This window comes from Xiphias gladius, chromosome 12 (genome assembly GCF_016859285.1).
Source record: "Xiphias gladius isolate SHS-SW01 ecotype Sanya breed wild chromosome 12, ASM1685928v1, whole genome shotgun sequence".
NCBI lineage: Eukaryota > Metazoa > Chordata > Actinopteri > Istiophoriformes > Xiphiidae > Xiphias > Xiphias gladius.
The window spans coordinates 3,249,276-3,264,326 of NC_053411.1; the positions used below are offsets into that span (position 1 = coordinate 3,249,276).

At 40.5% G+C, this 15,051-nt stretch overlaps 1 protein-coding gene across 4 annotated transcripts in view; it reads right to left on the reverse strand.

Moving 5' to 3' along the window:
• Positions 1 to 823: 823 nt before the first annotated feature.
• Positions 824 to 15,051, reverse strand: part of sorcs2 (sortilin-related VPS10 domain containing receptor 2) — a 305,555-nt gene continuing 291,327 nt past the window's right edge. Inside the window, exons 15-28 of one of the 4 annotated variants that reach the window (XM_040140281.1) lie at positions 12,056 to 12,176; positions 11,842 to 11,975; positions 11,133 to 11,252; positions 10,520 to 10,691; positions 10,254 to 10,440; positions 8,160 to 8,293; positions 7,000 to 7,123; positions 6,005 to 6,117; positions 4,593 to 4,715; positions 4,389 to 4,488; positions 4,240 to 4,287; positions 3,720 to 3,822; positions 2,669 to 2,829; positions 824 to 1,071 (exon numbers count right to left, since the gene is read on the reverse strand). In XM_040140281.1, the coding sequence (XP_039996215.1) occupies positions 1,007 to 1,071; positions 2,669 to 2,829; positions 3,720 to 3,822; positions 4,240 to 4,287; positions 4,389 to 4,488; positions 4,593 to 4,715; positions 6,005 to 6,117; positions 7,000 to 7,123; positions 8,160 to 8,293; positions 10,254 to 10,440; positions 10,520 to 10,691; positions 11,133 to 11,252; positions 11,842 to 11,975; positions 12,056 to 12,176 (1,705 nt within the window). In that variant the 3' untranslated portion in view covers positions 824 to 1,006. Of the gene's footprint in view, positions 1,072 to 2,668; positions 2,875 to 3,719; positions 3,823 to 4,239; positions 4,288 to 4,388; positions 4,489 to 4,592; positions 4,716 to 6,004; positions 6,118 to 6,999; positions 7,124 to 8,159; positions 8,294 to 10,253; positions 10,441 to 10,519; positions 10,692 to 11,132; positions 11,253 to 11,841; positions 11,976 to 12,055; positions 12,177 to 15,051 lie in introns of all 4 variants that reach the window. The other 3 variants (XM_040140279.1, XM_040140283.1, XM_040140282.1) reach the window with 3 other exon arrangements.

The following is a 15,051-nucleotide window of genomic DNA, read 5'->3' on the forward strand; positions in this document are numbered from 1 at the left end:
GAGGAGGAGGAAGGGGCGGACTCTTATCGGAAATAAATAAACAGCTAATGTCACTGAGCAGATTAACATCTGCTGTTTTAGGCACCATGCGACAGACAATGAGCTCCTACGGAGGTGGTGCTGATTTTAAACACCACACACCGAACTTCTGTAACTGTGTGAGTAATAAACAAGAGTGTGAATGGACTGGGATTTTGATGAACGAAGAAAGCTGTGTGAACACAGTATATTCGAAAGAAGCTGAGCTCTCCAAGTACCTGCGAGTGGGATTTTAAGAAAGTGCAACATCGCCCTTTGTGTTTGCATGTGTACACTTTTCATATGCAAATTCACAAGGGTGTATCATATCCTACATTCCATTGACAGAATATTATTGCCTTTGAAGACAGAGTGTCCAGTAATTGTGGGAAACAAAGAGGGAATAAAACAATAGGGTGCACACTGCCCCACCTTAGTGTTTGAAAATCTTTTTAGCACACCGGTCTTTGGCAATCACCTACTTTCAGTGGCTGTGGCCTCTTGGCCATGGATGGTTCAGCCCTCTTAGACTGAATATTACTGGAAACCGGTGCAGTGAATCACGCGTGCTGATTTTGAGTGTCTACAAGTGACAAGACAACGTACACACAGATTTTGTCTTTCAAAACACAGATGAGTGAGTGTCCTTGGTGTGACGCCATTAAGATCTCCAGCCTCACCAGGTGTCACTGCAGATTTTCAGGGCTGAAGAGGGGGCTTGCAGTGATGTAACATACATTAGGTAAAGCAAAGTGCATTCCGTCCCTGCACAATGCGCTGCCACCCCCCCCCCCCCAAAAAAAAAAAAAAATCACCAAAGCTGGAGCTGAAGGGTTTAGGAGGCTGTGGAGTGGAGACCAAGTGTCCAAGGAGAAGTAAAAAGAAAAAAAGGAAAGGAGAGAGAAGGAGGAAGGCAAAGTGGAGTCCCTGTGCTCGATTGCCGGCTAGCCTAGGCTAGGCTAGCTTGTTAGCGTTGTCATGGCAGCCATCAGCTGGTTAGGTAACTGTGTAGTTCTCTGGAGTTGATGCTCAGGACCACACCCGAATGGTTGCCTGGCAACAAGGGGGGAGGAGAAACAGGACACAGACGAATCACGACACGCTCTGGTTCACTGGTGTTAAAGTTACCCTGTGGAATTTTCTGGTACATTTAGTATTTCTCAGCAAAACACACTGTCTGTATCCCTGAGGTCTGAAAAATGTGTCAACAACTTTTCATGCCTCAATTAAATGTTGCTAAGTGGATTTTGTAAAAAGTATTTTGACACCTGCGTTGTTTACATGATAGGTGTATTAAGATGACTGGTTACAGTGTTCTCAGATGGAGCCTCAAATTTCTTCTCTCCTATCCCATTAATCACCTAGTACTGAAATTAATAATTATGATTGATTAATCCGTTCATTGCTTTTTCATTTGATCGACTGATCGTTTAGTTTATAAAATATCAAAAAAAGATCAAAATAATCACAAGTTCCCAGTGCTGAAGGTGATGTCTTAAAATGTCTTGTCTCCACGATCCAAAACGCAGTCAAGTAAAAAAGAGAAAAGCAGCAAATCGTCACATTTGAGAAGCTGGAATCAACAAAGTTTGGGCAAATCTAGCTTGATAGAAGACTAAAATGTTAAACTGATTATCAGATGTCAAACAAAATGGGGATCTGCTCCTCAAAATATTTCTCCAAGGTGCCATTTGTAGTTAAAAACTCCACAGAGTACCTTTAATGTTTATATCAGCTTAACATCATGCAAACAGTAGTTTTTATACGGTAGCACTTAAAATGTTGGTCACTCTCACTGATGTAGTGGTAGGTAAAAGAGTAACTTTCAGTTATGGTCATTATGAAAAGCAACCACCCATTCTTATTTCCTCATGGTTGTATTAATCACTATGACTAATATCACCATGAAGAAGTGGTGACCAACCTACTACATCCCTGATCACACCATATCATATCATATCATATCATATCATATCATATCATATCATATCATATCATATCATATCATATCATATCATATCATATCATATCATATATCCAACCTTGTTGCCATTGGAATAAGTGTATTTTACTTTTGGAATAAAAGGCCTGAGTCACCACTAGCAAATAGTAGTCACATAAACACATTAGAAAATGTCCTAATTTACCATAATCCATGATACATTTGAGACGCTTATGAGCTATTAATTTAAGATGTCAACAATTATGACTAATCTCCAAGTTCAATAACACTACATTTTTAAACTCATGTTAGGAAAAGATAGCTTAATTTAAGTGACATTATGTCTTTCCCGTGTTTTGGCAAGACCACAGCCCCATTTACTCTCGGTTGATTTGGTCCATTACTTATTTATCCTTAAGCATTATGGCAAAATAACATGATATGTCATACATAATTATGATATGATTTCAATGTGCTTGCAAATGCAAGTGATGACCATACAGTGCTTTGTGACCAACCTTGGAGGTAAAAGTAAAGATCTGAATATTAATTTCAAAGCCAGAAGGCTTTTAGCAGTACCAGTGGTAAAGATGAAAAAGGGGAAGTCCTCCTGTACCTTGGTGTGTGTTAGCTGCTGGTGTTAGTGGCTTGGGTTTTAGTAGCAGTGGTTAGTAGTAGTCCTTATAAGGGAACGGAAGGCGGGGCTACCTCCTGCGTTACCTAGAGTCTGCGAATCCAGGTCGTCGTCAATGAACTCCTCGCCCTGGATGATGTGCTGGGTGTCCTCGCTGTGATTGACGGGGCTGGTCATCTCCTGCTCCTTCTCGTTGTGCATCTGGGCATAGACGTTGCGGCTGCCTGGGAGCTTCCTGAAAAACAGTGGGGGATAGGCATCCTCAGTCCTAAGCCAAGGACTGTGGGATTTGTTGTTTTTATAAGATGGGGTTGTAATTTTACACTGCATGTTTTCATTCAAGTGACTTTTTGGTGAATATATGCGTTCAGGACGCAAGGAAGTGCTGCTGATGGGTGATTGACGTGAAATAAAAAAGCATGCAGTTAGAAAAGGTGTCTCACACAGTAAATCAACTTTGAATTTTCATGCGACTACTAAGGTTGGGCAACATGAGGTTATATATTGTGGCGTGATAGAAATAAGTCAACAATCTACCATTTAAACAGAGGTAGCTTTCCCTTAAATCAGGTTGTATCAGGCTATTGTAGGCAATGCTGCAAATCAGTTTGTTGATACTGGATTCATGGGATTTATTCCAATAACGTGATGAAGTAACTTGATTTGTCGGTTTACAAATTCTCTGGATTTGGTAAAAATAGGTGGTTGGACAGTCATTTTGGTCTAGACTGAAACGTCCTGACAAGTAATGGATGGATTGCTGTAAAATTAAAGATATTAGTGCCACCTGAGGATGAATTCTATTTACTTTGGTGACCCCTGACTTTTCATCTAGGGCCGCCATGAGGTCACAGTTTTATTGCTATGTACTTTAGTACAGACTCATGTCCCCCACAGGATGAACTGTAACAACGCTGGTGTTCCCCTGAATTTTTGGCTAGTGCCATCATCAACCAGTCAAGACATCATGCTAACACACTAAACTATGACACGGAACACTGTAAACATTTCCTCCTGAAGCACGTCAGCATGTTAGCATGCATGCTGACATGACATTAAGTGCCATGTGATCCCAGCCCTAACCTGGGACTGACATGCCACAGCTCTTAACATGACATGGCTCACCTTTTGAACTTGTAGAGGATGAAAGAGCCCGTGGCAATGATGGTGATCAGGAAAATGACTGCTAGAGCCCAAACACCTGGACCTCCGGCTGCTCCATGGTAACCTAGCGTGATGATCCACACAAATATACTAATGAAGCCTGCACTGCGTTTGCGCAATCAGACAAATAGACAAAAGAAGTTGCAGAACATTAACAACGAAGTATAAAAAAGGAAGACAAAATCTGCAGGAACTAATGTACAAAAGTAGTAGAGAGTAGAGATAAATCCTGTTGAAACATCCAACTCAGTTAAAGTGTTTCTTAAAGAAACCACCTTCACAGATAACACGAGCATTTTAAATTCATTGAGGGATAATCAGGTGGATGGAAAAGCACAGCACAGCACGGCACAGAAAGGCTCAGACTGGATAAGATTTGGATTTGTTAGGAAACCAGGAAAGGATAAGGCACGGGAATCAAAGAGTGTTAGCTTATGTGCATTCATACAGAAAGCTGCAGGTTTATGATTCATGAACGCACCAGTCTCTGCTGCTGTAGCTGTTGAGTCATTAGCAATTAGACCTAGCCCTTGGAAATAAATCAATAACATGCAATTATCATTAAAAAAAATACCAACAATTGTAGTTTTAAAAACTGATTAAATGAGAAATAAAGGCATCTAAATATACCTGCATTTGGGTCAGCTAGCGTCACCAGCACTTGTAGACCTCCTCGCACCACAAAGCTGACATTGTTGTCATTGAAGGCCTGCATGATGGCTGGAATACGCTGAGAATGAGAAAATAATAAAGTAAAACATGGGATTCAAAAGTTGTAATTTGTAAGGTGAAAATTCATTTACAGGATATTGTTTTCTATCTATCTGCATGTACCTTATCTACAAACACGCTCCTCTTGGCTGGTTTGCTGTCCAGGGGGAGAACATACAGGTCAGCAGTGGTGGGGAGGCCTGCCTTCACCACCGTAACCAGGGACTCCTGAGGAACACCTGTGATCTAAGGTCAGATGGTTACAGGTCGGTCGCATCTTAAAGCTACACTAATCAAAATTTTCTGTTAACAGTGGATCAAATGACTGTGTAATGTTAAAGGGGTCGCTAGTAGTGATAAACCACCCTAGACACTTAGACAGCTGCTAGCAGGGCTGCAGACTCTTAGTCTCGTTAAATTCCTACTTCATACTTTCATTTATTTCGTACTTGTTTTATTATTCCTCTTTTTGCTTCTTAATGTGAGGTCCATTGTAGACATACATTAGATGTATTTCCTCTACTGGTTCCATTATTTTGAGAATGTATTACACTACCGGTCAAAGAAACGGTTTTAGAACACCCACATTTTCCCGGTTTTTATTGAAATTTAAGCAATTCGAGTTTAGTGAATAACTCCAAGAGGTAGAAAGGTCAGTGGTAAACTGCCCAAGGTAAAAAAAAAAAGGAAAAAGAAAGGGTGAGGTCACCAAAAAGTGAAAAATCATGTACATTTCATAAAAAACAGGCCTTTTTCAGCAATCAAGAAATTGGTTAATTTACAGCTTCTCTGTAACAATTGAAGTAAATGAAGCTTTGAACGTAACGCAAACAAAGGCTTTAGGTTCCCCAGCTTTTGTTGTTTACTTACAAACCCTCTGTCTTTACAAAGGCAGTGATGCATTATTAGGACGAAACTGTACAGGAAATGGGACTGTATGCTGTTATCAGAATGGAAGGGAAAAGGACAAGTGACAGAGGAAGACACGGTCAGGGGTTCGTCCTACAGCAAGATAATGACCCAGAACATCAGAAGAACAGGACTAGACGGTGGCTTCACATGATGGAAGACCAGCACAGTCTCCAGACTTAAACCCTGCGGAGCTGGTTTTGGATGAACTGGACAGAAGGTGAAAGCAAAGCAACCCGCAAATGCAACACATTTGTGGGAACTTCTGCAACGGTGTTTGGATGAACTTTGTGAACAATATTTGATTTCCATTGTAGAAAGAATGTCACGATTGTGTTCAGCTGCTGGATCAGTCAAAAATTTAGATTAAACTTAGTTTAACAAAAAGATTCCAGGATTCCTCGTTTTTAAACTCTCGAGTTGTTTATTTGTTCTATGCTTTAATTTCAAAAACACTAAGACATTGAATTATGCAAATTTAAATTAAAAAGCTGGAAAAACAGAGGTGTTCTAAAACATTTGACCAGTAGTGTATGAAAGCTTACTTAAGGAAAGCAGACAGGTTGTGTTAAAATCATCATGCATCTTTACAATGTGTTTGCAGTCATTTCATTTTACAGTCCTACCTTAGCAAGTATTTTGGTGACCACCTGGCCAATGTCCTCTCTCCACTCTGGGATGTTTGGGTTGAAGTGGTCCAGGTTCCTGCTGAAGCTCAGAGGGATGACCTGGAAGTTATCTGGGATCGGACAGAACAGGGGCGTAGTTACCAATCGTCACATTTATTATCCAAAAATGAAACTGAATCATTGCAGCAGTATAAAATAAGCCACAAATATTGCATATTGGGTGTTAAAGACTGAACAGAAAATACAAACACAGAATCTATTGATGTAGAAATGTAGATGTCAAAACACAGTTTATGTACACAGATGTGTGCTGAATGGACAGATGTGCATTATTAGCAGTAACAGATGGAGGTAGCTTTTTGACATAAAACAGACAGAGATGTACAGGAGTGTAAGATTTGCCTTTTTGACTTTTGCTCTCTTAACTAAAGAATTTAGGAATTTTCACAACTGACTGAATCCCATGCACCGAGGCAGAGCATGAGAGGCAGTTGAAAGCTCTGGAAAAAAAACTCCAGTAATAAGTGAGCCCTGAAGATTCTTTAGTTTCTAGGGTCAAGAATTAACTTTCACATTCAAAAAATTAAAGTAGTTAAAGTCTGTTTTAGTATGAACAGATACAGTATTTATATATCAAATATAGTGTATATTGGTGTTTATTGTCATTAGGAAAAAGGTTGTGAGTGTACCAAACAGTGTTATCTTTTTAACTTTAATTGTAGCACCCTCTTGTGGCCAGTAAAAAACCTGAACCTTCATGAGAATCTTATTTTTTACATTTATGAGTGAATTGACAAAAAATACAGAAACTAAGGAAAACATACAAAACTCTTAATGCTGAAATGAAAAATAACGTAAAAGATACCTTCAATGCTTTTAATACGAATATTTTCATTAAGTCATCAAATGTGGTTGTTCGAAACATCAGTCAATATTTTCTGCAACATAAACCCAAGTCCACTATGGACTTTATTAACATTTCATTGTGTTACCGTAGACTTGGACAGTCCTGGTATCCTGCACCATGGACCGGCCATTGGAAGCCTGGACGGTGACTGAAACCTCTCCTGTCTCAGGGAAACGAGTCAGAAGGCTGTTCTGCAGAGTCAGCGTGGGCTGCGTGAGACAGATTCACAACACATTGGCGGTTAGTCATGTAAAGTTTGTCTGTAAAGTCTGGGAAGACAAAGAGGCTTCCTTGATGACACGAAAAAATTGGGCTCAAACTGACATTTTTACTTAAAGAGTAACTCTACACTAAGCTGAAAAGCAGTGTTTTACTGTCCTCTCTGGTTTAAGGTTTCAAGCCTGTTTCACCTCTGGCCACAGCCATCATCACTGTCGGCTGGATGTGGTCATAATAATGCTTTGTTACGCCTGTAACCATACCTACCAGTGATGTCATTGGGGCACTGCTGCCATTTGAAAAGTTACACCACTGGAGGTTAGCAAAAATAAAATTTTCAAGGGGGTTTTAAGCTGCTCTGTAAAACTGCAATGATCCAATTTTTTATAATAAAAAATTGGACTGTGTAATGTGAGTGTAAGTGCTGCTCATAGAACTGACCTCACAGAGAATTATACCTGAATCAGCAGTTTCCCTCGGTTTTACCGAGCCTATTTTTGCTCATTGTTTTGGTTTTTAGGTCCACAACTTCGCTCTCTTCAACCTGGTTTCCTGCTGCAGTGGCGAGCTGTTTTCAGTGAAAAAATCTTCTAAATCCTATTTGTCCAGCAACAAATGGCAGACAGACAAGGCTGAGGTTAATTAACTGGTGAACACAGCGGATCATTCAGCAGCTAAAGAGCCGGATATTTTTCGCAGGAGTTGGTGGAGACTGAAAAAGAGCTAAAGGGACAGTGAATATTGGACTTACATTTTCCAGGTGGCCAGGATCATGAATCCAAATGAATGATAATGATGCTCTGTGTCTCCTAAATGTGTAAATATGCAACTGTTTGCTAACATGTTTTCCACGCCAACTTTATTAGTCAATGTTGTGTTTACAGCTTGTGCTCCTGCACCCAAGTGGCAAAAAAAGAATTAATGCAGCTTTAAGGGAACCAGAAATTTAAAGATGAAGTACAAAAAATTGAATCTATTTTGATGTTAGCAAATGTCATTAGATGAAATTTGTAGTGTATCCTTTACCCGCAGGTTATCTCCTATCCACCAGTAGAAGACAGTCAGGTTGGCCTCAGTGGGAAGAACTATGGCTGTCAGATTGACCTCATGGTTTCTCCCAGCGATGGGAACCACTTCTAGGTGTACTTCTTGTAGAGGAGCTGTAAGAGAACAAAACATGATTCATATGATTACCAAGCAAAAAATTTTATTCAAACACTGAAAAGTGGAAGTGATTGGTGTACGATTCAGTTCTGAATGATCTTAAATTACAGGTCTAATTTTTATCAGTGAAGTAAATTTTTCGTACGAGTACAAACAAAAGAAATAGAATATTTGAGGCCAAACTTAATTTAAGGTTGACAAAATAAAAGGATGGTGGTTCAGTGAATCTCCCACAAGACTCCTCATGAGCAATTTAAGCTTATACAACAAAACTAGCGCTAGTTTTAAAACTTCAAAAAGACAGAGCCGTATTGTCAAAGCAAAATACAAAATAAAATGAAATCTCCACTGACTGAGAAATCATATAGATGTGTGACAAATTAAAAGAAAAACCCGCATTAATGAATGGAGAAACATAATAAATGCAGGTACTTCCACACAGGAGCACTGGATGGTACAATCAAGCAATTAAAATCTAGTCATGCCCTGTGGCATGTATAAAAATGCTGAGCAGGCCCAGTTGATTCTGATTTTGTATCAAGATGGGAGCTTCAGTCCCAAAGACTGCTCAGCTGGCTGGTGTTTCAAAAGGAACAGTGACTAAAGTGACATCTGCATTTAGATCTATGGGAAAGACGTCGGTAAACAGGGTTGGACGCTGTGGTCGACAGTGCACATTTGATGACCGTGATGCTGGTGCATTAGTGCGATATGTAAGGAAAAACAGAAGAGCAACTCTTCCCCAGGTGACTGAGAATGTTAGTGCAGGATGTGATCAGACTGTTTCAGCAAGAACAGTCCGACAACAATTACACAGAGAGGGATATTATAGTAGGGTTGCAGTGCATAAAGCCCTCATTGCAAAGATGAATGCACATTTCAGAGTTCAGTGGTGCAAAAACCACAAGCATTGGTCTACAGAGATGTGGAAAAAAATGATATGGTCAGATGAGTCAATCCTTCACCTTATTCTTGACAAGTGTGTGAGTGCATGTTTGGCGTACACCATGAGAATGTTACAGGCCTGAATGCTTGACCCCTACAGTGAGGGGATCTGGGGGATCTGTTATGCTGTGGGGGGGCATTTTGCTGGCATGGTTTGGGTCCACTTGTCCCCCTTAGAGGGAAAGGTCACTGCTAATCAATACAAATTTGTTCTGAGTGATCACCTTTACCCTATGATGAAACATTTCTATCCTGATGGGAGTCGTCTCTTCCAGGATGAGAATGCCTCCATCTGAAGGGCTTGAGGGGTCACTGAATGGTTTGATGAGAATGAAAATGATGTGAATCATGTGCTACGGCCTTCGCAGTCACCAGATCTCAACTCAACTGAACACTTGTGGGAGATTTTGGACCGACGGTTTAGACAGTGCTCTCCACCACCATCATCAAAAAAACCAAATGAGGGAAAATCTTTTGGAAGAATGGTGTTCGTCTCTCCAGCAGAGTTCCAGAGACTTGTAGAATCAGTGCCAAGGTGCATTGAAGCTGTTCTGGTAGCACGTGGTGGCCCAAGACCTTACAAAGACGCTTTATGTTGGTTTTTCCTTTAATTTGTCACCCGTCTATGACTGTATGATAACATTTGAAGTGTAAGACATGGCAAGTTGCAGCAGATCATTTGTGCCTGGGAAGAGGAAAGTGAAAATTTATCATAATAATGACACTGAAACCTGTCTCTTAACAGCAGGGGGTGAGTCTTTGAGGAGCTATACATATCAGAAATTACTGAACTGACTGCAAAAAGATGTTTTCATCATTTTTGTTAAAGAAATTTCGGTCAAAGGAGAGTGCAGGTTGTTGACAGGTTGTGTGATTTCTTTGTTGTGAGATCTACTCAGAAATTTAACCTTCACTACCTACCAAAAAGAGAAAGATTCCAGAAGGAGCCAAAATGCAGAGTTATCTAAAAATAACAATATAAAACATGACGTGACTGTCTGGGAAGCTGACCTGTGACCTGGATGTACATGGTGGCCTCGTCGTGCCCTGCCATGTTCTCGGCCTTCACTGTAACCTTGTAAACGCCTGGGTTTTCGTAGCGATGCTGGATGGGTTCATCTGTCACCGTCAGGTTCTGGTAAATGGCCCGAACCCCGTCACCGAGGTCCACCTGGTACTTGGTGCTGCTGGTGTCGCCCTGGTAGAAAGGAACGCTGACTTCCAGCACATTCAAATTGAATAAAGAAGAACCAACAGGAGAATAACTTTCATCCTACCTGCTCCTGGTGGACAATGAATGTGATGTCATCACCAGGCGCTACAGCCAGCATCTGCCCTTTGATGCCGACCTGTAGTCCTCTAGGGGGCAGCAGAGGGCAGTTGTGTTGTTTGGCGCTCTGCTGCCTGTTTAGCCCCCCTTCACATGCATTAGATATCACCTTCCTGTAGCTGAAAGACAGCAGAGGGGGGTACAAGTTTCTGAGTATGGACGTGTAGCGCAACAATTTGGGAAACAAGCTTACTGGCTTTCTTTCTGAGAGTGAGATGAGAGCATCAATATCATTTTTGTATCTGTGCATTATGAAAGTGCGGTATAGCCGGGGGGTAATTAGCTTAGCTTAGCTTAGCTTAGCTTAGCAAATACGGAAACGGGGTTAAACAGCTAGCCTGTGCAAACAAACAACAATTTGTGGTTTTAGGTCGAGTCACATGCTGCAAGAGCCAAGCTAGCTAACTACGCCCCGGCACTAGCGCCATAATTTGAAGGAAATGAATAAGTGTATTTCCCATAATGATGATATTATCCCTTTAAATCTGCCACTAATGCGACTCTGTGTGTGTATTTGCCTGTTTGTAGGTGTTTGTGTGTTTGTGAGGACATGTGCAGACCCTGTGGTGGACTCGTAGGTTTGTCCAAGATGGCAGTCTTCAGGTGGTGAGTCTGGATCATGCCAGAAGTCAGCGAAGCAGCGATCGCCCTCTGTTTGGGACCGCTCAAAACCGTAGTCACTACACACACACACACACACACACACACACACACACACACACACACACACACACACACACACACACACACACACACACACACACCATACACACATGCGTGCATACCACAGACAAAGACATGATATAACAGTAGTAAAAAAAGCTGACTTAAAATAGTGACTTGGAAAGTTTTTGAATTCTTAACAGGTGTGATGTTTTTTTTGCAGACACTACTTTATATAATATGAAAATATATGCATATAATATGTCCCGTATAGGTTGTCACTCATTTTACACATAGTTTGGTTAGTTTCACCATTTAATTACTAATTGAGTGCACACTTATTTAGAGCAATAAACAATTTAAATGAACACTTTTTTTTTTTAACCTATTTTAATAATGGATAATTTTTCACATAGTGTTTCATTCTTTTCTGTAGCATTTCATTTCAACCTCACATGTATAATTTGATTCAACACAGTTTGCTCTATTCTAATTCATATACTACTTTCTGCTATAATGATCCAGTTTCCCCACTGGACCAGTAAAAGTTAAAAGTAGTCTTATGTGCAGACTGTCAGGGGTTTTGTATAATTCTTTAGATCTCACCAGTTGTAGTCTTTCTCTGTGCATTGACAGGGTTTGGTGGTGAGAGCAGAGGTGTAGCTCTTTCCTTTGATGCAGAATGCTGTATCTTTTCTCTTCCTGAAACTCTGCTCCTGGCCCATAATGCATTTCTCTCCCTGAGACAGTGAGATGTGAGAATTCATTGTCAGATATGAGCAGGCTCGTGTTTGTGTGTGTATGTGTGTTTATTTGTTACCTGCAGGTCTGTGAGCTGCCAGGGGTCGTAGTCAGACTCAGTACACTGACGGGGGAAAGACTGCCTGAAGTCCACTTTGACCAGCTCCCAGTCAGACCTGTAGCTGATGTGGCCAAACACACTGCAAAAACACACACACACACACACACACACACACACACACACACACACACACACACACACACACACACACACACACACACACACACACACACACACACACACACACACACACACACACACACACCAGAGCCACAAAATGAAGCAATTTAACATTATAATGCTTCACATGTGAAAATGTAGCCTAATATTGTCCATACAGAGACAAGAATTTCATCAATCTTCTCATGTTAAGGTGTGATGGTGTGTTCAGACAGAAAGTGAACCAAATTTGGACGGTTTGTGTTTATTTGTACCAAACGCCCCAACTGTACAGTATGTTAGTTGTATGGTAGCTAGCAACAGATTCATCTACCGTATCTGTAAGAGTGTGTTTTTGTTCAGCTCAGCCTCTGACTGAACACAGAACTGACCAGAAACTGATCATTTCTGTTATTCCCCTCCCGTCGTTCTCATTTCTCCTCTCTTCTCTGTATGTTTATGAAACTTATTATAAAGCCCCTCAAGTGAGATTTTTGCTTCTATTGAAAGATGTTCATCTTTCAATCCATGCAACTGTGAAACCGCCTCACATTGAATCTTTTCATTTACTTTTTATGCAATCGCAGTACATCTATAATTCTAGGACTACATACAGAGTAAGAATAGGAATAAGAATATTTCCAAAATATTCAACCAGTTCTTTGATGTAAGGGCCAAAAAAGTTCAAAATGGTATATGATATCAGTGGTGACCAAGCTGATACAGTACTTATGGCTCCTTTTTCTGAAGATTTTTTTCATTAGGTACAGTAATGAATAATAAGATACTTTTACATACTGTTTTCTGACCTACAGTATATTCAAGCTGTTTTCCACGTGTTCTCATCAGTTACATCAGAGTGTTTAGTCCAGCCTGAACCCACCCATTCAGTGGGATCAGTGGGATTATAATCTTAGTTTTGGCGTTTTGAAAAATACAGAAAAAACAGTGAAGTTTGGATACAGGACAGGATAACCTCATTTATATCCCCAATCAAAATCTCCTCTTTTTAAAACATTCTGTTTGTGATCCTCCGTTTTTCCCCCCCACTGTGTAACCGCTGGCTTCCTGACATCCAGGTCATGATGTCTCTTATGTTAAATAGCCATTGCAAGCTCCAACGCTGAGACAGTATTTACGAAACTGTCTTGCTGCATTATATGTGGAATGTCATGTCACAGGGAGCATAAATAAACTCCTCATACAGTAGTAAAGCCTTGAAAATGTAGTCTCTTTTTCCTCACACAGCTGCAGTCCTCCCTCCTCTCCACTAGATGGTGATGTTTTATAGTGCAACACAGGTGATGTCCACCATCCCCTTCCCTGAACTCAGTTGTCTTTTCCTCGTGTGTCAGTCAGAGCATTTTTGGAGGCAGACTGATGTGAGACAAGTCAGTGACTCTAACATATGTTGCTGTGCTGGCCTGCGTTCACCTTGCTGGACTGTAAGGCAGGCATGACTAATGTGGTCTTCACCGTCGTTGTTAAAGGGAAGTGATTGATGTCTGGACTGTGGACTCACATATGATGCTGTTCCACCCTCTCATACTTTTAACTTTGTTGTTTCCCTTGTTAGTCTGGGGCTCTGTCCATCACCTTTCGTGTCTTCATTAGAATTATATGTATGTATGTATGTTTTTTTTATTAAAGGGTGAGTTCACCCAACTTACAAAAAGTGACAGGGCTTTTTTAACTTGGTAGGGGTTCCCAGGGCCAAAATGAACTGTGGGCCCCTGTTGACCCTCCCTGTTGCTCCTTAGAGGGGCATATTACTGAACTGATTTGCAATTAATCATCCATTAGCTATACTGCTTATCCTTTGGAGGGTTCCAGGTTTCTCTGGATAATCCACAGAGGTCACAAGAACACTTTTCATTGGAACTACTTACGTCCTAAGAAATAGTCCCTACGAAAACTGTTCACAGTGAATTCTGCGGATGATCTAAAGTAACAGAGACACTGGGCCTCATGGCAGAAACACAAACAGATTTGTTCTGAAGTAGCATGTAGAAGTGAAGAGAACTTGTTGTAATTTTTTTTTTATACCTGGTGCTAGTTTGATCACTGGTAGTTGTATTAATATTTTCCAGTCCCCTAATATGACCGATGACACTGCTGAATTTGTCATGTTTTCATCTGCTGATTTTCAACACCAGGACTTGAAGTTCTGCTGTGTGAAGTTCCTCATTTTACTCTTTGATAACATTTTTTTTGTGAGTTGACCACAAACAGAGCAGCACAGGTAGCATTATCTGGCAGTTTTGCTGGGTGTCAATTTTACGAATTCACCAAGATGAGACAAGCAACTTACAAGACGTAGTTAAGAGAATATGATGAATCTGACAAAGAACATTCATTTAGGTTTAGGATAAAAATTTTAAAATACTTTTGTATGAGGCCCATTGTCCTGAGAAGACAGGTTGCTATTGAGCTTTTCAAATTATATTTTTCTATGCTCTTAGGAGTACAAATGAAATTCCATTCACCTCTGTTACATTTTAGTGACAGCTGAAGTTTCAGAGGTGTATATATATCTCAAAACCTTTGCACATATGTCCAAAACAATCTACATGGCTAGATGCCACTAGGTTTTTTTCCATGGGCTTCATAGAGTATTATGGTGTGTTACTGCTCACTCGGGCATCTATTCTAAATTTGCTCCGCACACAGCAAATGCATCAATGATAATTTCAGCGTGGTGTAAAAATTAACTCTATTGCTTTGTCTGTGTGTCAGTTGCCACCAGCCTCAGTTAATTTAGCCCTTTTTTAAAATTTTGAATAGTCACTCCAGAGCCATAAGAGCTCTATTAGTGGACAAACAACACTCCAATCAGCTCAGTGAAAAGGAATCAA